General features: G+C 39.6%; 1 protein-coding gene across 10 annotated transcripts in view; it reads left to right on the forward strand.

Moving 5' to 3' along the window:
* The window catches only part of MAP7 (microtubule associated protein 7), a 110,792-nt gene that overhangs the window by 83,484 nt on the left and 3,465 nt on the right, over nucleotides 1–23,843 (forward strand). For 6 of the 10 annotated variants that reach the window (XM_035320473.1, XM_035320468.1, XM_035320475.1 and 3 more), the window contains 10 exons: nucleotides 2,026–2,139; nucleotides 5,545–5,693; nucleotides 8,140–8,255; nucleotides 8,684–8,961; nucleotides 11,848–12,031; nucleotides 14,247–14,442; nucleotides 15,446–15,547; nucleotides 15,837–15,887; nucleotides 15,985–16,042; nucleotides 18,305–18,443. In XM_035320473.1, the coding sequence (XP_035176364.1) occupies nucleotides 2,026–2,139; nucleotides 5,545–5,693; nucleotides 8,140–8,255; nucleotides 8,684–8,961; nucleotides 11,848–12,031; nucleotides 14,247–14,442; nucleotides 15,446–15,547; nucleotides 15,837–15,887; nucleotides 15,985–16,042; nucleotides 18,305–18,443 (1,387 nt within the window). The remainder of the gene's footprint in view (nucleotides 1–2,025; nucleotides 2,140–5,544; nucleotides 5,694–8,139; nucleotides 8,256–8,683; nucleotides 8,962–11,847; nucleotides 12,032–14,246; nucleotides 14,443–15,445; nucleotides 15,548–15,836; nucleotides 15,888–15,984; nucleotides 16,043–18,304; nucleotides 18,444–23,843) is intronic. The other 4 variants (XM_035320474.1, XM_035320470.1, XM_035320469.1 and 1 more) reach the window with 3 other exon arrangements.

Below are 23,843 nucleotides of genomic sequence, written 5' to 3' on the forward strand. Positions count from 1 at the left end.
GCAATGTGAATAAGATACAGCCTCTTCACAGTACTTGTGCTATGGGGCCTCACATGTAAGACCTGCAGCTGGCGCGCAGGACCAGATTGCATTATGGCATTTACTTACCAGCTTTTTGCAGCTATACAAATGAACTCCGGTAAGTTCTCGGTATGCATAGTAATGTCATATTGGCCTAAAATTTCAGGGATAACTTTCTGAGGTGCGGAGCCAATTTCTGTGCAGCATTCTTACTCTTCTGATGAGTTGTGTGATCTTTCTGTTAAACGATGGTAGAAGGACTTCTCCAGACTCAGCACCTAGTAAAGCCTGAGATGACAAAAAAGAAGCTGCTGTCCTGCAACAGTATGCTTGAAAATGATCATATTAAGCACAGTGCACAGTGAAGAAAGGAAGCAAAGACTTTACCACTGTTGTGTACAGTTTAATGGTAGTCCTTTGATTTTTTTCTTCATTGTTAAATTGCAAGTTTAATGATGATGTGTGTGCTGTAATGGAGGTCTCTTTAGTGTGTTTTGTCTCGCTGTGTGATCTGTACCAACACACAATGGAGCTATTAATCACAGAGCACGCTGGCACTAGTCCGTTATGTAAGGACACTTATCCAGAGAGCCTGCTGTGTTTGAGAGTACTATAGTTCTCTATTAGTGACACTTACTGAGTTAGCAGAATTTGGGGGAGCAGTTTGAGAAGTGAAAAAACAGCACCGAGGGCAAATTAGGCCATTATATTCTCATAGGATGAGATTATCGAGATCAGCCCCTCCTTTCATGGGGTTCACTGTGGAGTAAAGACAGATTCCAAGTTTATGGCTATTAGAAGTGATGAATCTCTCATGTTAAAAATGCAATTTAGTCTCAGCCTTGTTACAGCCAGTCATGTCAATTAATGTTTTGGAGAGGACACCTCCTAAATTCAAGTTGCAGTTTTCTGGCCGTAGACACCAAACTTAGGCCAAGGAATGCTGAGGTGTAAGCAGACGTAATTTCACCCACAATGTTGAGATTATTGCTATGGCCTAAGCTTACTATAATGAACTCTGGGAACTAGTTGAATGTTTTGTTTTGTTATGCTCCTAAGAATACCCTTTATTTATTGCATCAGAATATCGAAGAACCATCCAGTTAAATTGAACAATAATTTATAGGGTTCTTTTGGATGCTTCTTTGCCATAATCAATGTTTAAATAGTATGAAAAAGAAAAAAAAAAAAAAAGGATTTTTACAAGGCAAAGGGAAAATATTGGCAAGCTAAATTTGCATTATGCAGTGTTGGGAAAAGCAAGATGATGGAATGTTTGCAGCCAGATCAGCATGCGTAAAGTGCTTTCAAAACAGAATAACAATGCAAAAAGTTGGGTCTTGTTATTGTTGTAAATCAAAAATTGTCATTAGGGGGATTTCTCACAGAATTCGTAATCAAATGCACACCATGAATAGCTGAGATGACTGTAGCTGCTGAGCCTGGTATCTGCAGCTCAGGCACACTGTATCCTTTTGTGATGCTTTGACAAGGACTCTTTCAATGACACAAATCTGTATATTAATAAAATACACTATGTTTTGTTTTTAGCTAGGCCAGAAGACTGCGAAAGTTGTTTTAGGAATTCTTCTTATGTATATGTATGTAGTATGTAGAAAGAGTTTGGGACACAAACATCTTCGTCAGAGTCTACATTTAGGAATGGCAACAGCTCTCCTAATACAGAAGTTATCCTACCATTCTTGATAGTAGGGAATGTGGGGTGTGTGAAAAATAGCAATATTAACCCGATAACAATTTAGAATAAAGTTGCAGACAGTAGCACAACACAAACGTTCAGCACTGTGTTCTATAGGAATTCCTCTACTAAAATGGAATAAGAATAAAATGCAAAACAAAGTGATTGTATGGTTTGGGTCTCTAAAGGACAGTTTAAAGATATCCGTGGGTATGCAGCAATGAGGTTGCAATACTAATACTTCTGCAACGCGTAGTCATTTGCATTGTCTGATCTAACATCTTGCTTGTATGATGCACGTTCAGCTCGCCGTCTACAGCTCAGTCCATGGGAGAGCAGCATCGTTAGCAGGCTCCTGACGCCCACTCACTCATTCCTGGCCCGAAGTAAAAGCACAGCTGCTTTGTCTGGAGATGCAGGTAAATTTCCAAGAGCAGAGACTTCATGTCTCAGCCACTGATTTTTCCAGGTTTCCTGTGGGATGCTGTAAAGTTACCGATCTAATCATGCGTGTACAGTAGCATCCCAGAATGATCTTGACAAACTTGGACTAGATGGTATGACAGCATGAAAACTTTTGCTACACTTACTTGTTTGCTATGCCTCTTTCTCTTTCTCCCCCCACCTCTCTCTTAATTTGTCTTTTACTTCTTTATCAGTGTAACAAAATAACATAACACACACAGGGCAACAATGTCATGCTGTCAGTGCCTGTTTGCATGCTTGCAGTGCTCTAAGGAGCGTTTTCAGTGCACCCACTGCCAATGCTGTGAGCTGCTTTCTGCAAAGAAGTTGCCTTCTGCAGCAGGGCACTTCCCACAGGGGATATGTTCTAGAGTGGTAGGCCCTGGCTGCAGTGGATTTAATAGCATGTAAAGTTAAATGTGCAGGTTTAGTGAGGTTTCAGTAATTGTAAAGTTCTCTGCCAAGCCCAGAAGAGCTCTTTGATATGCCACTGAGAGGAAAATTAGCACACAAGAATATGTAAATACCGCAAGGTGGTAACTTAAGGCCCAGGTAAAACTGTATTTCAAAGACAACCAGCTCATACTGGTTTATTATGTATTTCAGGCACATGACAACTGCCTTTTCTCTTATCACAAGTTGTTTTGTGATCATGCACTAGGGATTTTACCATAGCAGGAGTATGTTGCTGCACATGCTGAATGTTTAAATCTAGGCAAGTCTTTCCCGTTTAGTATGGGTAGATCTTTATTTTAATTAAAGGACATAGAAGGTAAGAGGGAATAGAGATCTGCTAAGATTACTTTTAAAGAAGCTTTCACTTAAGAACTCTTATCACTAATTAGGCTGCAGTACATTTCCATGGGGGTAGTGCAGTAGGAACAAAAATGTGGATGATATTCTTCAAACAGTGGAATTAGCAAGTAGAAATTCCTTTCGGCACTTCATGTCTTTTAAAGCAACAGCTTGTAAAATGAAAATTTAATGCCATCTACCAAGCAAGATATTGGAAATTCAGCCCCTCATTAGGGAATAGCTGAGAAAAGTCTCTTGATTTTGTTAGTGCTTACTTAACCGAAACAAGCATGAAGATTTTTCTGTGACTGCTATTGTTTTATACTGAACAATAAGCCCTATACTGAACAATAAGCCCTAAACTGAACAGAATATTGAGAAAGATTGCAAATAGCACAGTCATCAGTTTGAGGTAACTCCCCAGAAACACCTTGTCTATAATTACTGGAACTGTACCACCCGGAAAAATAATCCATCTTTTCATTGTTTTCCAGGTATTATTCTCTAGGAGCAATAATTGCAGTTCCTTCATGCAGGACACTTCCTGGAGATTAATGATCAGGTGGTGGTAATGGCTCACAGCTGTGCTCTGAGCACTCCACTCATCCCAGCCTATCATTATGCCCTAGAAAATTACCCTGCCCTTTGGCCGTAAAGATAAATTACAGTGAAAAAAAAATCAAAATCAAATTAAATGTGGATTCATAGCCTTAAAAGTGAAGTTAAGTGAACTATTAGGGACATCCAGCATAAGAGTACATCTGGATCTTTTTTTCAACAAATGTGCAAAACCAAAATGTTTTTTAAAATAACTCTCCAAAAACTCCTCTCTGTATATAATCCTGTTGGTATATCCTGATTCTCTGGGAGTGTCTCATATAGCATTGTTTGGCAACCTTGCAAATGAAAATGAACTGCTTGTCTTTCAGCATTTATGATGTCATCCTCTGTGGTACCTTTAGATAATCAGCGTGCAGCAACAGAATTGATTCACAGAGGGTGAAAAATGCATAAATTATAAGCTGTTTAAGTATATGTTTTGCCACATCCTCCTGCCTGGTTAGATATGCTCAACTGATTTTTTTTTTTTTTTTATAAAAGTGTTTTCTTGTTTTTCAGTTTTTATAAGTCAGTCACCTGACTTATAATAATTCCTCGTTAAACGTAAATCCCTATCAATAAGGCAAGCATGAGTTCCCTTACTATAACATTTACATGAGACTTCCTTTATTCATAACGTTAATCTCTCAATGGGGGAGAATTTGCAGAGTTAGGACTGGTAAGTCCATAAAGTACTGTTAAGTCCATGAGCTCTTCCTGTAACAGCAGCTGCACTGCTCTAAGACTGGGAGAAATAACCGTGTAGAACTGTGTGTTCTTTCAAGTGTGCTCGGAGGGATCTAAAGGCAAGAAATGTTTTCTATTTAGGAAAATGAGGATGTCATTTTTTAATTATTTCTTTCTAAGGGGTTGGGGGTAGAGAAGCTATCCTATAGAAGCTCTACTCCTTCCCTTCAAGTAATATGCTGAATAATAATTACAATACGACTATACCAAATGACCAGGAGAGACAAACAGAAACAGACAAATAAAACTTTGCAGCGATAATATAATTTTCCCCAAGCTTATCCTTTAGTTAAATCAAGAGAAAGTCTAAGAGTACTTCACTGCAAAAAGTTTTCAATGACGCATTTTGCAGTGTCACAGTTCTCTTTGAGACTGTAATCAGAACACCAAAAACCTAATAATTTGCCACTGGCGTTAGTAATAGTCTTTGTCCTTGTGCAAACCAAAGAAAACTGCCTTCCTGGTTATTCTTCCAAGTATTTATTTCCAGGTTGATATATTGTCTTCGGTCTGCTTTTTGTAACATGTAAAATATTTTGCTGTCAAGAATGTGTTCAAGTTGGCTGTTGTACCATTATCAAGAAATACTAAAAGTTGTTTTATAGGCTTCAAATATTCTTAGAAAGGAATTAAAAAAAATAATACATCACTTGTTAAAACTTGTAGAAAACAATCAATACCACTGATTTCCCAGATGAAACTGTTTTCTCTTAGTGTGTTTTAATCTTTGTGTGTCTCCTTTTATTTTCCTCTATTTCCAAGGCCAATTAATAGGAATTCAATTTTAGTTTGATTGTTTTTTATTCCCAGTGTAGTTGAAATTCATGTCAATTCATACACTAAGCTAATCAATTTCAGACAAGCTGTTTTGTCCAATGCTTTTTCAGAACAACCAGCTGTATAAAAGCTTAACAGAAAAATATTTTCTACTACCCAGCTATGTGGCATACATCTTAATTTATTTAAAAGAAATTATTAGTTTACAAATGGAAAAGTACGTGAGTACATACTAGAATTGTGTCATTACTATACATACGGCTAAGCTAAGGTATCAAATTATGGTTCTGATTTGAGAATTAGTCATTCCTCTATTTATTAATACCTTCTTTCTTTTCTCTTTCTCTGTTGTTTCTTTTCCTGCTGGCTTTCCTCTGTCAATTCTCCACTGCTGCTCTGTAATTAAAATTAATAATTAACAAAAACAACCAACACCGTAGTTATCCCCATTTGTCCCCGTTCAGCATCTTGCAGCCCCATCAGCCCTCTGTCCTACAAGACCATGAACTGTAGGAATACAGCAGACCGAGCAAAACTTTTTGCCTCTACTGATGCTATTGGACGTAGGAGAACACCACATCTTGCAGGGGTAAGCATGCCAGTTGTACGTAAGTTAGTGTCTCATGCCATAACCACCTGATTGAATTGCTTGCTGGAATAGGAATAGTTAAGGATCTGATACTCCACTCCGCAGGCCCCCACAGCCTCCAGTTTGCTCCATTGTTGGTTGGATTTTAACTGCTATACATTACATTATCTGGTGACATAGCCTGATAACACACCAAAGAATCTGCTTGGAAAAAACACCCGTGTTTGCGGAGCAGGTACCTCAGTTTCTGATGAGGCACAGGGGCTGTCACACAGTGTTGTCCTTTTCACTTGTGGATTCTCTGATTTTAAGACCCAAGGTGGTGTTGCAACTTTCCCCCAGTAGCAATCTTTCTCCCAGCCACCTGTTTTCACAAAGCCTATAGAACTTCGTATCTTCTGAGCCCCTGGGATAAAGAGAGGAAGGTGTGCACTCACGTACAAGCGTATACATAAGCATGCAGAGTGCTCTCACTTTAGCTTTACTTTTTAAGGAGACCAGGCTAATAACTTTTCCTGATTGAAAAGGAGGAGGCTGGTTTAGGGGCATGGTTTGTAAGCACAGCTTCCCACAGATTCTCTCTTCCTTTTGAATGATTTGGTGGCGCTATCATGACTGATCTGAACTTCCAGGGAAAACTGAAGCAGTGTTACACAGGCAGACCAAATTCATGTTGACTGCACTCCAAGCCAACAGGATGCAGTCAGTTCCATTTAAGATACCATTTGCTGAACCTGGGTATTTACATTTTTTCTTGTACTCTGCAGCCTGAGTTTTCCGGTATGATAAGTGTGAAGTCATCTCTGCAGAGGATTTGTGTAAGCGGAGCTTGTGTTTTCATTTGGTCTGATGGGCAAAATAGCAGGAGGCAGTGCTGCTATTAATATCTTAGTTGGAAGCAGTGTTAGATGAAAGTAGCATGAATCATAGCCAGTATTAATCTTTGAGGCAGATAATAGTCTACTGAAGTTTAGGCTGAGGCATACCTTTGGGGTATATGTGTAGAGAAGTTTCACACTATGTGAAGAGAACATTGTAAACTCTGGGGCTATCAGTTTGGCACCTCTCAGGTCTTTCTCATTGTTTTGTTTTTAAATTGAAAAGAATAAAGGTTGATACATTTTGGTGAAGGAGATGATGTAAGAATATTGTTAGTACTGAATGACAGAGTTAAAATCTATTTTCAGTAACTTGTATGTTATGAAGAACCTTTTATTTTATTGGTAAACTTATGTAGGAATTCAGGTTTTTGACTTTATTGAGAATAAACCTGCTGATGCTGTGTGTTCAGGACCAACGAGGTAGATCCTATATAGACAGTTTTTGTTAGTGAGTCAAAATTCTTGTTCAATTTAATGCATTTATTTTGGCTGTGTATGCTCTCATTACTTGGGTGATTACCATCATATTAATCAGTAGAACTCTAGTAGATGATATTGGCAAAGAGCTGGCTAATTACTCTCAAGTAACAACTTCTGCACTGAAGGACCACCTGTTGCTAATATTAATTGATGGTTTTGGCAGTTTAAAATTACTGGTTGTATCCATATCAACCAAAAAACCTTATTGGATTTTTGAAGATAAACCAAAGGTTTATGTGCTCATGAAGTTGTTTTCCATCATTCTTTTGCAGTTGTTAAACTGATTTTCATTTCAGGAGAGAGAATTGTTACGGAGCTCTCAACTAGTGAGGTTCTAAAGCACTGTGGCACACATGCTGCAGCTCCAGACATGTTTTTTTGTGTGTGTGTGTGGTTTGGTTTTTTTTCTTTTTTAAATAGAATGATCTTTCATAGTTCTCATCCTGAGATAAGAAATAAGGAAGGAAGAAGATGAAATCACTACCACGTATAAAAATCAGTGGAAAAAAAAAAAAAAAAAAGGTGCTGGCGAATCATCCAAGAAAAAAGAGAATAGGATAACTGTTGTGCCACATTTCTGGGCTGGAGGGAATCTGTGGTGTTGATGTTTAAACATGAAAACAAAAAGCTAGTGCTGTATAGCGACTGTGACTAAGTGTGGGTCTGGGGAGTGTTTTTTTTTTCTTTTTTTTTTTTCTTTTTTTTCTTTTTTCTTTTCCCCCAAATGAAATCCGGTCTTTATGACAAATAAGACTTCAGAAGCAGTGGAAGACACTGTGTGGCAAACAGCAAAGATCAAAATTAAAAAGGTAACTTTTTGCCTCTGTAAAAATTAGTACATTACGTATAAAGACAGTAGAGTACATGATTAAGAAGGATTCTTGTTGTCAATGGCATATTTACTGGCAGACAGTGTTAGACTACAGAAGCTTATTAATGAATTTGTCAAACAGGCTGTAGAAACTACTGGCTCAGCACTACTTTTTCTCAGCCCCCTAACCCCTCATCCTTAACTGAGTTTTCTTTGCTTTCTTTAGCCATGTGAACTCTGGCTTGACTTTGTCTTTTTGTTTGCTGAACTATAGACTGACAAAAAAGAAAAGGAGAGAGACCATTTGTCATCTACCTTCTCAGCCAGCTTTAAAGGAGGTCATTTTTCTTCCAACCCCAAAACTAGATCACCAGCTCCCTCTCCAGTTTGGTAAGCCAAGTACATGCTTAGCTGGAGGTGAACTACAGGCAGCTCTAATTGTTGTATTAATTACATGTTAGCCTCCACAGGAAGATCACTGCAAACTTATTTGGTGGTATAAATGTTTTCTCTCTGCAACAGAAAAAAGATGGTACTGCTTTTAGGGGGAAAAAAAGTGCTGTTGCTTTAAGAAAGGGGAAAAAAGAGGAATGTACTTGTTTTCCTCCCTCTTGGCTGGGTCAGTGCTCACCCTTCTGGAGAGTTGCAAAGCGAAGCATTTTGCATGAAAGCTCATCAGTTGCTCCAGGAGTTCTGCTTGATAGCAGAGAAATAGAGAAGTTGTTCTGGTTTTGGCTATTACAGTTGTAGAGGTGATATGGAGGTGGTGTCCAGCAGAGCACGTCTCATAGTGATTGTCACTCTTTGTGGTTACACAGGCATGCATCAAAGTCTTTGCCTTCTTTGCCTGGCACACCCAAGCAGGTAACTTCACCTGGTTCCTCCAAAGTGTCCTCTGCTCAGGCACGTCCTCCTTCTCCTGGCAATATCCGGCCTGTCAAAAAAGAGGTCAAACCTGAGAGTGAGAAGAAAAGACCAGAAAAGGAAGATGAAAAGGTCACTGAAGAGAGGACAGAAGAGAGTAAAGGAACATCAGCAGGTGCTGAAGAATCTGCAAATCAGGAAGAGCTTGCTGTCCAGGCAGAGGCTGGTCAAGGTAAGGAGAGAGATTCCCCTTCAGATTAAGGAATGCCTGAGCATCTTTCATGTTCTTTTCTCACTTTCTCTGAAAATAGCTTTAAATAGTCTTCTGTCAAGTGTTAACCTAAATTCTTCAGAATGTTCCTGCAGGTGTATGTTCATTATGAGAGAAGTGTAAGCAGGCTGTGTTTGTAACAGCCAGAACAACAGGCAGCCTGCCTCACACAGTGTGGCTTCACATCCCTCTTCTCTGACCTTTTGGACCAGGACTTTGTCCCTCACATCACAATGCAATTTCCCAGACTCTGAAGCAGAAGAACAATGATCTGAAAGCTAACAATACAGGAAGCTGTCACGTAAGGGTGATGTGCGTGGTGAGAATGCCCCAGCTCTGCTAGGCACTCAGTACAGTGGTACTGATAGCATTAAGCTGTACCAGCTTACCTGTAATAATAAAATTCCCGCATCATGGGGAAGATTGGCAGGACAAAGTAGAATGCAGAGGAGGACCAGAGAGGGAAGCAAATAGGAGCACACACAATTTTTAGGGAAAAAGTTATTAAAAAAAAAAAAAAAAAAGCAACACACCTACAAACCCTGAAAAACAGCAAGGCAGGAAAAAAAATATAGATACAAACTAAAATAATAATCATAGAGTGTACGAAGGGGAAAAAGGTAAATCTTAAATTGAAAAATATAGGTCTGTTCTAGCAGACATTTAGACCATTGTAAATATGGTATAAACTGTCTCAAGGATGGGATAGAATGGCCATTGTGACCACTGTGATTCCCAGGATGGGTTGCCTGGGGTCTTAATATAAAGCTCAAAAATTCCCTTGTGATTGTCAGAAAACAGTTTTAAGTATTAGTAATCCTGTATTTAACTGCAGGGTGCATAGTTGCATGATGATCTTCTGCAAGAAAACCTGTTGTAAATTGATTTGTTGTGCTTTAATAAGTTCTGTTACAGTAGTTGCAGTCTGGTACCTAGGTCCTACCACACAAGGTGTAATCCCACAAGCAGCTCACAGTATGGATGCAAACAATAAATGGACACTATGGTAATGGATCTATTGGCAATGGGCCTGTGAAGAAGGTATAAGATAATTGGGTTGATGGTGTGGGCTTTCACTGCCTTTCTGAAAGCCTTTTTGTAATATCACAGAAAAGGAAAACATTTCCCTTTCAAAGTATTTCAGGGATACTCCTAAGGTAACTTTGCAAATGTTTACAGGCTGGACTTCCCAAAGTCCAAAGTACAGACCAGAGAAACATGGCGATGCTTGATCACCTGCTTAGCTCAGGAGGAAGAGAGGCTCAGCTTCTCTGCAGTCGGTCAATATTTGAGTTAGTAAAAAGGTTACTTAGTATGGAAATAGGTTATCTGTGATAAAGGAATTCGGAAGTCAAGAAGCTTTTGCAGTCAAATCTCATGATTTTACCAATTCCATTGTAGTTTTAATGGTATTTTGGGTGTGCCTTTGCAAGCTGTCATCATCCTTTCTGACAGCAGGCCAGGTGCACATTGAATGAGCTACTTGTTACGCTGCCAGCTGCATCACCTGAGGGAAGAAGTGAACCCCAGGCAGGGCAAAGCTGTGCTCCCTTCAGGAGTGACAGCCCTGCCTTGGTCCATGTTAGTAAATTAAAAACAACCAAGGTGCAGAAACTCTGTCATTTCTCCTGTTAAACTATTACAAGTAGTCTCTGGTATGTTTCTGGTCTAGGTTGTAACTGCAACCCCACTTTTTTTCTGTCCTCAGGGCTTCTAAGAGATTTAGAGGACTCCCAACCTTAAGGAGTGATTGAGTTACTTACCTTTTTTCTATATGACTATCCCAGGGTTTTCTGAGTTCCCCACTTTGTCTTTGGGTTTAGCCCAAGCTAGGTCTGTTCCCTAGGGCTGGACCAAATACCTGCTTTGGCAGTGTGAGGCTAAACTGTGCCATTTCACCTCAGGGCTAGGGAAGAGGCCCTGGTACTCTTCAGGTGGTGTCACGGTGTACATGAAGCCTTTGAATTCAAGATGAAGGCCCAGAAGTAGTTATAGAAAGACATGCCTATATTGTACTTGATAACAGAGGACAGAAGAGAATTCACTAGATGTGTGAGCATTGAGCACACAGAAAGCACCTGAATTTGTGTTTGTGTATAATGAGGTGTAGGAGGGGGCATCAGAGAGGAAACCCCTATTGGAGGTTGTTGGTGAGGTGAGAAAAATAACATTCTGAAGAGTGATTAAAAATGTAGATGTTACCTCCTTGTCATTTCTGATGACTTACTTCACGTGTCTTCACCTTGCCAGTTCAGACGCTTCCTGGTAGATTTTTGTCTGCACTGCCAAATATGATTACCCTGAGAGTGCTTCTTGCAGGTAGCTTGTGTGTTGCTAATGGTCCCTGGCCTCTAGAGAAACGTGTAGTTTAGGTGCTCTGTATCTGTGCTAGAAAATTACAGGCAAACTTGCAGAAATGCGAACAGTGTTTAACTTGAGAAAAATCTGTGACACCTTCTCTACCAGGTGGCTAAAGGCGGCTAAAGCTGGTCCTGGTTAAGGAATTAATATGAAGGCAGATGCTTGCCTCACCTGGAAAAATAACCAGCTTTTTTTTTTTTTTTCTGACGACAAAGTTAGCTTAACCTTTCAACTGAAGCTGCTTTCACATGTCCTATAAAAATGTGTTTCCCTTAAGAAATATGTATCCCTAGCATCTAGAAATTTCTTTCCCCTCTGAATCATTTATAAAACCATGTAAGTTTGAGAATACTTTACAATCAATTTTAAAACTATTTTCTGTTCCCTGCAGGAGGGGTGTGTATGTGCATGTCAAAAGTGTGTGTGAAAAGTGTCATCTTGGCTACTGTGTCTGTACAAACCACTTTTCCATCCCATCTATTTCAGCAGCCAGCCCATCCCTACCTCCTGCTCCACCAGCACTTTCTCCACCGCCAGCCCCCACAAAGACCTCTGCAGGCACCACTGATCCTGAAGAAGCAACGAGGCTGCTGTCTGAGAAGAGGCGCCTTGCCCGTGAGCAGCGGGAACGGGAGGAGCAAGAGAGGAGGGAGAGAGAAGAGCTTGAAAGGTGATCCTAGACCTCTGCGGTGGAGAAGAAATGGTTTTAGCAGCTTCCTAGCAGCTGCTTGTGTATATTTCATTGTTATATTGTAATATATGAAGCACAGTACTGAACTGTAGGAGACACAAGTTCTTCTCCCAAAAAGAATTGTTTTCAGTCAGATTTCTTCATAGGAGCAATATAAACCTAAGCAGATCTGTAAGGTTAAAAGCTATCCCAAATAGATATGTACTATATTGGCAGTTTAAAATAAGACAGCAGGAGAGAACAGATCCTCAGTGTAGTGATTCATTGTTTCCCAAGAGAATAACAAAGCTGTACTTGTTTATTCCAACAAGGGAATTCTGCTTGGCTGTTGTCAACTTTGCGAGAGTGACAATTTCTCTTTGAGCCCTAAAATCTCTGCCTTGGATGGTGTTTAGATGCCTAACCTCTGTGACTTGAAGCTTTCTGTTTTCTCATTTAAAATCAGGACACCCAACGATTTTGGAGGTAGGTGAAGTGGTGTCTCGTTTTCTACCAGCAAATGAGCAGCCCACTTGGATGCTTGTGACCATGGCTATACCACAACACAAGCTGAGCGCCTTTTTAGAGGTGTGCTGTGCCTCTGGAATTTGTTGGGGTTTCTTAAGAGAATTGCTGAATGCAGGAACAAGGCAAATTCAGTTAAAACAGACTGGATTCCCAAAAGGCTCATGACACTGATCCTCTTGAAAGAAAATAAGCTGCTGTGGCGTAAGAGTAGTATGGTGAAACACTAAGGCTGAAAGACAGAAAACAAAAAGTAAAGAATAATCACCTTTCTCAGGGAAAGGAGTTTTCACTGTCCATTCAGTGCCTTCATAAATGAACCTGAAAGGACTTGTGGCCAATGGGATGCTGGTCTTTAGTGAGATGAAAGCCAGTCATGAAGAGTTTCAGGTGTATCTTACGTTGCTTACATAAAGGAATGCATATAAGGAAATAATTATTACTTATGTAGCGATGGTCTCTGGGCTAAATTATTTCTCATGGAAGAGATATTGCTGGGAGATGAGTATATGAAAATATCAGATGAGTCATGGTCAAGAAAATATGTGAACTGCTGTGAATTACCAGAGAAGGATAACAAAATAGAAAATGTTATCATGAACTATCCATGGTGAATCCCCCTGTTGAATTTTATATTCTTGAGAGAGTAAAACTAGCAAAATAAGTAAAGAAAGACATCGAGGATGACTGGAAGTATAGAACAGCTCACATACGGAAGTATAAAACAGCTCTGAGGGAATGGCATGAAGCTGCATGGTGGTTCAGTTTGGATATTAGGAAAAGGTTATTCACTGAAAGGGTGGTTGGGCACTGGAATGAGCTCTCCAGGGAAGTGGTCACAGCACCAAGCCTCCCAGATTTCGGGAAGTGTTTGGGCAATGCTCTCAGAAATACAGTTTAATATTTGGGTGGTCCTTTGTGGAGCCAGGAGTTGGAGTCCATGATCCTTGTGGCTCCCTGTCAGCTTGGGATATTCTGTGATTCTGTGGGGATTCGTAGAATATCCACACCTAAACAAGTGAAGATTCTTCAACTGGGAAGACCACCTGTCCTTTGCTTCTGAGTGAAGATATGATAAGTTACAAAGTCCAGAATAGTTTGGGATAACATCAAAGGGGAAGGGGAAAAATTATTTATTCCCATAATGGGAGCCAGGATGGGTGGTTTCAAATGAGGAGGTAACATGTTCAAAAATTAGCAAGATTAGAGAGTTTTTATTTAAATTCAAGTCATTGCTGCAATATAAGTTGAAAAAGTACACTATTTCAAAATATGATTAAATGAAATAACACAAGGAAATGTCTCTCAAGATGCATTTAGGTCAATAGTACTGTTTCTGAATCAGAAAGTACCAGAACCATGGATTGGTGGAAGCCCAGCATATGCCAGAGAAGTAATGGTATTGCCTTGCAAAGTTTTTAGATTGTTCCAGTGGGCTTCACCTTTGGCACCTGCAGGAAGCAGAACAGATGGCTTGACCTGACTCACTTCGGGTGTTTTGTTATTCTCATGAATGAAACAGCAGCGCAGCCTTCATCCAGCTGTTCTGTGGTGCTGGTGTCTTGGGCTAGGGCACTGCTTTCCTCCTTCCCTTCTTCCCTGCCTCCTTCCCTCCTTCCCTGCCTCCTTCCCTCCTTCCCTGCCTCCTTCCCTCCTTCCCTGCCTCCTTATACTTGTTTCATGATTGCAGGCAAAAGAAGGAGGAGCTGTCCCAGAGGATAGCTGAAGAAAGAGCTCGCCGAGAAGAAGAAGAAGCTCGCAGACAGGAAGCAGAAAGGAAACGAAAGGATGCAGAGGAGGAGCGGGAAAAGGCGGAACGGCTGCGCCGACAGGCAGAAGAGAGAGAACAGAAGGAGAAAGAAGAGATGGAGCGTATTCAGAAACAAGTATGCTCCCCTTCTGGAATTTCTGTACCAGTCTGGTTGGCAATAGAGTAAATGAAGCAACACTTCTTGAGCAGTACCTCAAGGGATATCCAAAATTTAAATGCTATATAGGGTTAATAGGATTGTAGCTGACTTCATTTCATGGAGTGGTTCAAAGAGTAAAAATGCAGTTTCTTGACAGAAACATGTGGTAGGAAGTTATTTTTTTCTTGTAGAACTTAGTTATTTTAGAACAAATCCTTTCCTATTACTGATAAAATGTGATATTAAAAAATGTAGAGTTGTACGGGGGGAATTTAATGAATGGTGGTATACCAGAGAACTATTTGCCCATACAGTTATAGAAAATCTAGAGGCCGAGATAACTAAATATTTAGTGTTGAAAACAGCACTGCTGAGTTTTTCTGAGTGATACAGCCTTAACTAATGAACTGTTGTAGGAGTTCCATCCTACAACAATGCCACTTTTGTGGAGCAAAGCCTTTCAGCAGTATATTCCAGTGAAGTTTCACATGTAGTTAAAAAAAAATGCAGGAATGGAAAGGTTGTGCAAATGTACCTGTGGTGGTTTGTTCTTGATCTCATTAAGCAATGACTCTGTTGGACAAATAAAGCATTCTACTTCTTTTATTTGACTTCCAAAAACATCCAGCTCTCAATACATGAATCTCTTGAATGCTTTCCTGGCTGATGTTCTAATGCTGAAGATTAGGAAATGTGTTTGTCATCTTATCTGCTGTCAGCAAATACCATGCAGAACAGGCACACAACCAAATAAGATGTCCAGTATCTAATTATTATTATCTAGTCTCTTCCTCTGATGTAAATCATGGAGATCAATCAAGAAATGTACAATTCAGCCTGAAAAGGTTGTTGGCAACTTTTAAATCCCCGGAGTGTTTTTCCAGGGTGTTGTAGATACATGTAGATGAGCAGATGTCAATGTTATTCTGTGCTTAAAAAATAATTTTTTCCCTGCTTCTTTGTCTTACTATCAACTCAGAAAGAAGAGGAAGCTCGCCTGCGGGAAGAGGCAGAGCGGTTTCGGTTAGAACGTGAAAAGCATTTCCAAAGAGAAGAGCAAGAGCGCTTGGAAAGGAAGAAGGTAACAGTACATACTGAGAAGCTCTAATTCATCTTGTCTTAGCAGTTTGCTTCCACCTCAGCTGTAGAAAGTTACTCGTGATATTAATGTGCCCTCAGAAAAGCTGAGGTCCTCCTGATGTGAAAGTGAAGGGAATATTTCCAATAGTAATAAATAATTTATCTTTTTGCAAATGTAATTTTATTTTATTTATGCAACTTTGATAAATGACAGGCAGCTATGGTTTGGTAGGGATAATTTTAAATTACTGTCAGCAAACATTATTTTACTCCTTTACGTGTTTTTACAGAGGCTTGAGGAGATCATGAAGAGAACTAGGCGTGTAGAAGCTGTAGATAAGGTCAGTGCTGCTAACTTGACATGCGTAAATACTGGGCACGTTTCAATTCTTCCCTCTAGTGCCTTTTTAAATTTACAAAGCTGTGCTTCCTTTGTAGAAACCCAATGACCAGCAAAATGGACACATATCAAAAGCAAATATTACTGGAGAAGCAGGTATTGTACTCAACTGTGCCCTGAGCACAGCAGGTGAATAAATACCTATTACGCACAATGACTTGAGATACAGTTCTGAAACTTGGCACACTAATTTGTAGTGAAGAAAACCATTAAAAGAGTATATCTGAAGTCTTAGCAAACATTAATGAGTTAATCTTTCTGTATGGGTAGTAAGCCATTACTAAATGAGTCAACTGTTTCAGCAACTTCATTACATTGGTGTTTAACAAGAGGGAGTTGTTTTCCAAGTTTAATAATTTGTAAAAAGAAACAAGTTAACCAAGATAGCTTTTACAAAATCACTGATTTTTCATGTTCTTTTGCATAGTATTAGAAACGTGATCAGTCATCAAAAATTGTTCATAACCCTAAACATTCCCCGGTGATGTCTGTCTTCCACAGTCTTTAGTCACTTGGTCTTAATTTCTATTTCTTTTCTTTCAAAATTCAGCACTTACAAAACCTTAGAGTCTTCCTGCCATACCCACAGTCTTAGTCTTTCCTTCTCCTCTGTTGCCTCTGCTTTTGTGTGTGTCCCCGGTCTTTTTAGGTAAAGTTCTAGATAAAACTTTAATACTCACAATAAAAGAAACAAAATAAATTCAGCTCATATTCAACAATAAGCAAGTATGAATTAGCAGAGCTGAAATATACTGAAGCCAATCTATCAAATAGCTTATCTTTTTGTAGCATAACATACTAAATGACGATAATCTTTATTTCTCTTTAGTATTCATGTTGAGTAACAGACAGGACAGATAAAAGCATTGGCTCCTGGCACCGCTTTTTTGCTTGATGCTTAAAGTGAACACACTAATTAGCACTGCCAGGACACCTTTTGACACAGATTTCATTATGTGTATTTGGTAGTTACTTGTTTACATGTTATCCTTGTAAATAAAAAACAGTTTGGAAACTGTTAATAAAGAATGTGTCTGGAATGCCATCTGTTGCTGCAGGCACTGCTGAAGTTGCTATAAACCATTTAAATAATTCTTGAAAGGAAAAACGGCTCTGTAACCTGTGGTTAGTGCTTTCCTTCCAGAAGCAGAAAACAATTAGTCAGTTCTCTAAGGCAGAGGAGAATTTGGACCTCCATTTCCCCAGTGCCAAGGGAAAGCGGGAATCATTCAGTGACTGGATAAACAGAAAACTGCTCTCACCCCCAGGGATGCTCTACTGTTTGAATTTGCTTTATCTAGATATGCTACTGAGTTAAAGATACAAATTAACGGACATATTCCAGCCAATTCTAACATTCCATACTGCATTCTAACGTACTTTTTCTGACCATATGCAAATAGTGATTCTTTTTGTTGTTCTTTTACTAATCTTACTGTTTGGACAAAACATAAGGAAGCCTTTATAGGACTGGCCAAATCACACAGTGAAACAAAATCCATCACCTTTTTGTCATTTACGTGACCTCTGCTTCAAAACGGCAGATAATTCTGCCATCCCAAAAAAGAAAATACAGTCTTCTTTCTAAATGTCAAAACCAATGTAAATTCCTCTTGGTCTGTTTGTAGAAGCACTAAAACCTATATTGCTAATATATTCCATATAAAAACTTGGCATAAATCAGACTAAGTCACTCAGTATAGAGGACTGGTCCAAGCATTTAGAGCACAGCAAAACCAAGAGCAGCTGATGGAGAATCCTCAGGTGATCTAGATAAATGCATCCAAGCCTGTGAACACTAAATTGTGATTATTGTAACAGATGCTAGGGTACAACTGCTTCCTTTTTCTGAGTTGTATATGAATTAGTATGACTGTAGATACAACACGGAAAGCTGTAGTTATACTTTAACACAACATCGTGAGGCAGGTCAGGGACATCACATGGTCTTTGTTATGTAGTCTTCTTTTATGCTGCTCTTTGCAGCATTTTATGGTTGTGATTTAATACTTGTTAAAAGAAATATCCTTTCCATGGAGATGTTCCCCCTTTATTTCCTTTTGGTTTACAGTCAGTGATTAACTTAGGAGCTGAGAAATACCACTATGAAATCGCTGATGTCCCAGTGTTCTTCTATTCCATTCTCTATTGCATCTTGAAAAGTGCCAGCATAATATTCTGTCAGATATCAGCCTATTTTGACCTACGGCTTATCTGTTGGAATTGTTTATATCATTGTAAACTTACTATTCCTGTCCTGCAGCTTTAGCTGCACTATCTTTTGTAGGAAACGCTTAATCCTACTTTGCAGGTAGAGGATGTTGCTTGTTTTTTTGAAAACCTGCTTTCTCTCTCTAGTCATAACAAGTCCTGCATCTCCCTTGGACCTTTCAGGAGGGCCTCAGCTTCAGCATGCAACACAATCTCCACACAATGGGAAACACGTCACCTGCACGCACATGATTTCTTCACATCAACCCCCCATAAATACGGACAGGTAAGAGCACTGCTAAGTTTTAGAGGGTGTTTACAGGATGAGAGTTACTAAATTATTTTTTCAGATCCAGGTATTCATTAACTAAACATGAGGCACAGCTGTTCAATTTGACTCATTTCCTGTTTATTTTTTTGTATCTTTTCCTGTGCTCAGGAAAGAACTTTGTTGTCTTTCACTTAGCAATAACCTATTTTTGCCAGCTGAAGAATTTTGCAAAAATACCGTGCATTCTTTGCAGTGTTTGAAAGAATGTATTGCCAGGAATTATTACATAAATTGAAACTTAATTGGAAAGGGCTTTTTTTTATATATATTCCTTGAATTAAACTTCATAAAAACTACCCTGCCGGGTTAGTTTTGTTGCTTCAAATAATGAACACTGTGTTTTCAGCCTAGATGCATGGATTTTCAAACTGCTCGAAGTATTAGCAAGTTTTGAACACTAAGCAAAAGTCCTTCATATGAGATACAGAACTACTCATTTTGACTTGGTATTTTAAAAAACCCTTTGTCCTCTATAAAGGAGATTTTGGGGAGGCAGATATTTAACATTAGGAGTAGTCATGAGGCTAGTCACTGAGATTTTGAGAAATACTTGAAATGCTTGAAACCTCTGTGTTGAACCAAATGAAATCTGTTACATAGGCATGAGCTGTCAGTTACTTCAATTCCAGTATTGCAGAAATCCAAATAATCCCATGGTCCTTTCATGTTTTATGCAGGTAATGTCAGAATATGCATGGGAAAACTTGAATGTGGAAAGCCATCACAGAGTCCGTAATGAGCGGTATGCTTCAGGGTGTGATTGACACTAATTGAAGGGGGAATTTGCCCTCTCTCTGTCCTTCCATATGCCTGGGGGATCTTAGCCTGCTGTCATGCCAGCAAAGATGCTCCTGCTGAGATAGGTTCTGTCAGTGACACTGAGCACTGGACTGCATTAGATGAGCTGCACAGAGCCGTCTTGTAATTATCTCAGGCAACTATTAAATGTTAATCACTCCCAACCTTGGATGCACCTTGATATTTGTAGTATCAAGCGTGCCACACTAATGAATGCTGTCATGTAGCATTATATTTGGTATGGAAGGAGCATCCGAATAGCCTAAGTGAAGAATGAATAGATGCGGATGAAGAACAGGAACAAATATGGGAAGTGTATATGAGGAAGGGTATGTGAAAGGAGAAACTGATATGCCAGGCTAGAGCTCAGAGGGACTCTGCTTTGGAGGTGCATCCACACTGAATGGTAAGGCAACGGCTGAAGCACTTGATAGCATCCTGGTGTAAGCTTAGCCCAGGTGGCTTGATAAACTGTTGGAAGGAAGACATAGCAGCACAGATTTTATCACATGGTAAAAGCAGGTGCCAACAATATTGCTACTGCATCTTGTGTTTCACAGGTGTCTGGCATGTAGATACACCTGATATTGTAGCACATGCAACAAATAGAGATGGTCTGTGTGAGCACCTGACTCCAGCCCGACAAAAGATTTGACTTTTGTCTGGAAAAGTCCTGAGCATGTTTTAAGGGTAAGATAGCTCAGAACTTGTAAAAGCTTCACCTGGGGGACTTCTGGAACGTGTATGTGGGCAAGAGGAGAGAGTGAAGGTGAAGAATCCTTGTAAAGCCTTGAGCAACCATGAGTCTCAATGCTCCTCCTACGGTGTTCCCTGTGGGAAGTCCCAGGCTGCAATCACTGTTTCACTGGACCCGGGACAGAAGGAGTGTATGTGTTGGTGTGTCTGTTTGGTACAGCTCTGGGGTCCAGCCTGGATGCATGTCCTTGAACAGGACTGATGTTTTTTTGTTGTTAAGTGACCAAGTGCAGAGTACCTGTACTTGGGGTCACCCCTCAGATGCTGCAGGCGCTCTGCCCTGTGCAGGCAGCAGCAGTACAGGAGGGTGACGGTGAAGGCTAGTAGAGGTTTATGTGAAGGTAACAAGTTCTGCTCTGACTGTTTGCTGTGGTAAACCTTTGTCCCTGTTTCCTCCCCATCATGTCATGCTAGCTGTCTGGCTAGGATCCTGTTAGAAATAGCGTGCTTCCTTCTGTGTTCATGCATGCAATGTAGGTGAGAAAAAAGAAAAAACTTGTTGTAGCTAAGGCAACTCATTTCAGTAATTCACTATCTTCTGTTGCTGCTTTTGATTAGAAACTGGTAGTTCGTGGAGATGCTACAATATTATTAACGGCTTTTTAACTTCTGTGTTGATTCTGGTCTTTTTTTTTTTTTTCTTTTTCCCCGGCAACAGGAAAAAGTGAATTGAAACATTAGTTTGAAAATAATATATTATGTTAAAGTGTTTTCAAGCTTCTCATAAACTATAAAACGTTCCAACAAAATTTCTTCCAGATTCTAGTTTTTTATGTACTATACTGAACAGTAGAATCCTGGAAGAAATACAGTGATAGAAGTTGGAGTTGAATAACCAGTACAGCTAAGTCATTTCTCACGTGGATATTTTTGTCTGTTCTCCACTTACAAATTATTTGCCAAAGTTGCATTCTGCCTACTACATCTCAGAAAGTTAAGTACAGTGATCTATATTGATAATATTTTACTTGTTTTTCTCTTTTAATTCATTCCTCTTTTTTATTTTTATTTTTATTTTGGTTCTTCATAATAGATGCCTACAGTGGGTCTCAGTGAGAGCTTTTTATCTCATCTGTCTCTCTCCATCCCATATGAAGGCAGTTGCTAGGTTTGGGTAGGTTCGATAACTAATTGTTAGAAATATTCAGTTAGACAAGATGATTCCCTTAATCTCTTGTCCTTGGGGAAAAAAAATGTTACCAGGTTCAAATGGTTATGTATTGATAGTTCAGTCTGGAGGTTAGCACACTTCAAATCTGCTTTAGCACAGTCTTCCCTTCTTTAAGACTCCAGGTTCTCACGATTGGCTGTTTTCAGTGCTGTTGTCTCAGAGAGTTAAAAATGAATGCAGCTTTATTTAATCATCCAAAGCTGGGGGCCCATTCTGCTGTTAATGTCTACTCCTGACAGCTCTGCTAAATCATATCAATAAAAGGGGAGACTGATACTGTCTTTCAGATCAGGAATAGCAGGTACAGAAATACTTTGGCACATTTCAAAGGACTGTAAATCAGTTTTTTATTTTTTTAACATCAATTCCAGATGGATGATCAGAAGGACATAATAAATTCTGATTTCTTTTCCTTCTTTTCATTCTCATTTACTCTCTTCAAAGTCTTTAAGTATGGGTTATATCTGTACAGATCTTGGTCTAAAATTAGCACAAATGTAATTTTTCAGTAGTTTTTAAGGTTTGGGGATTTTCCAGTTCCTTTTTTATTATATTAGCTGCTCTTCTCCCAAATACCTCCAGTTTATCTTATTAGTACGGATGCATTAAGATCAAAACGTGAAGCTGCACAAATGCTTTTTTTTTTTTTTTTTAAAGCTCCCTTAAAATGCATCTTTCCTTCATATGCTTGCAAAACTGTGATGTTTGGAAATGCACTGTGAACAATTCAGCCAACATTTTTTATTATGTAGGTGTCTTGCTTCAAGCACAGCTACCGTATACGTTAGCATGCCAAAATTGCCCAGCTATTAGTAACATACCAGCAATATCATGTGCCTGAAATGGTATGCTGGACACTGAGACATTGCCAAGAGCGGCACACAAGACAGTAAAAATAGTTGTTGCGTGTCAAAAATCCATTACTTTCTTGTGTTCTTTGTTTCAGTGAACCGTAGCAGTCACTTAGGGAAAGAGATAAATACCAAGAGATCTTCTGCCTAACGAAGGGTTGCTATGTATTGTGGTCCAAATGCATGGGCTCAGGTAGTCCCTAAGCTGTTAATTATCAGAAGCTGGAGGGTATACCAATCTCCTAGGAATCTGTCTAATCTCCTTCTGAGCTTAGGGCCTCTAAGATGTCCAGTGGAAATGAATTCCACAGTTCAGATTTTTTCTTAACATGCTCCCTAATAATTTTTTGGGAGTGCCACCTACGTCCTATAGCATAAAAAGTAGAAAATGTCTAGTCATGGTTTCCTCTTCTGTGCCCCTTGTGATTGTATAGTCTCCTGCCTTGAAAGACCCCTTTCAGTCTGAATCCTGGTCTAACTCAGTGTGTAATAATGACAGTGCAATGACTAACAAATATGAAGAACTATTCATCTGCAAAGTTAGTTGATCAATCAGATAGAAAAACCAGTATCTCTTTGCAAAAGCAAGAGACTTCTCTTTATTGTGCCAATACTTGTAGAGGTACTTACACTGCTTAATTTATAGGCACGAGCAGTTCCCTTCTTTTCCCTCTTTCCTGACCTATCCAGCAGACTTCCTAACACTGTGTTTCTCTACCTCTGGTAAGGTTATTGGCCGTACACGAGGATGAAATGAGTAATAGGACACCTTGTAGTGAATAATAACCTGATGCGTACACACAATAGAACAGCTGGTGTTAGTCCTAAAGCATTTCACAGATTCTGTTCTTCATCTCATAGATGTGAAACTCTGGCACAGAAGGGGGATGTGACTTGTGGTCTCTCCCCGGCAGCCAGCAGGGTTTCCGTGTCTGCTTTCAAACACATGTGCAGTGAATCATGCTTTTCATTTTGAAGTTTGCTCAGCACACCCAGATTAAAAAAAGGGGATTGCCTTTCTGAAAAAGAACTGACGATGGTTGGAAAGACTGACATGCTGCTTTTCATACCAAATCTTTCCCATTCTCACAAGAAATCTGGAATTTGGGCTTTGGATAAAGTGTTACCACCTTTTAAAGTGCAATAATTATTCTGTCTCCTGGGAAGTACTGCAAAACATTTCTGCAATTGTTTGGAAAGAGTTGGCGACCACAGAAGCCAGCAGATGAAAATAAACCATATGCCGATTACAAGCAAATTAAAAAAAAAAAAAAAACAAACTGCTAACTGTACTGTCAAGAAAAAAATTAGCCTGTGAAACCATGCCACCTACTCAGAAATGGCCTGAGGAAACTGATAGCCTTATGTAAATCTAGGAAGACTGCATCCTTTGTGGCTGAAGCATTTCCAAACAGCCTGAACAGGGGTAGTGTCCAAACAGAGAATACACACCCATAATTGCTCGGGTCTTACTACTGAGGGCCTTGAGAAACACCTGTAGAAGATCCTATGATTTGTAAGTGATAGTTGGGTACTTGCTCTCTCTGGAGTAGCTTTGGGTCCTGTTACTGCCATCCTGTTCACCAGAATAGCCCCTTAGTGCCTCCTGCGTGGCAAGATGGTGCCTGCTGTGTGAAGAGACAGCAGGGTTTGACAACACAACAGCTAATGAACGGGTTGGGAGAGGAGGGCAAAACTGAGACACCACTGTGTTTCCTCAGGAGTGTGCGTACCTGCGCTTGTAACCCTCGGGGAGATGTGTAAGAGCTCGCTCCTAAA

This window comes from Oxyura jamaicensis, chromosome 3 (genome assembly GCF_011077185.1).
Source record: "Oxyura jamaicensis isolate SHBP4307 breed ruddy duck chromosome 3, BPBGC_Ojam_1.0, whole genome shotgun sequence".
Classification (NCBI taxonomy): Eukaryota; Metazoa; Chordata; class Aves; order Anseriformes; family Anatidae; genus Oxyura; species Oxyura jamaicensis.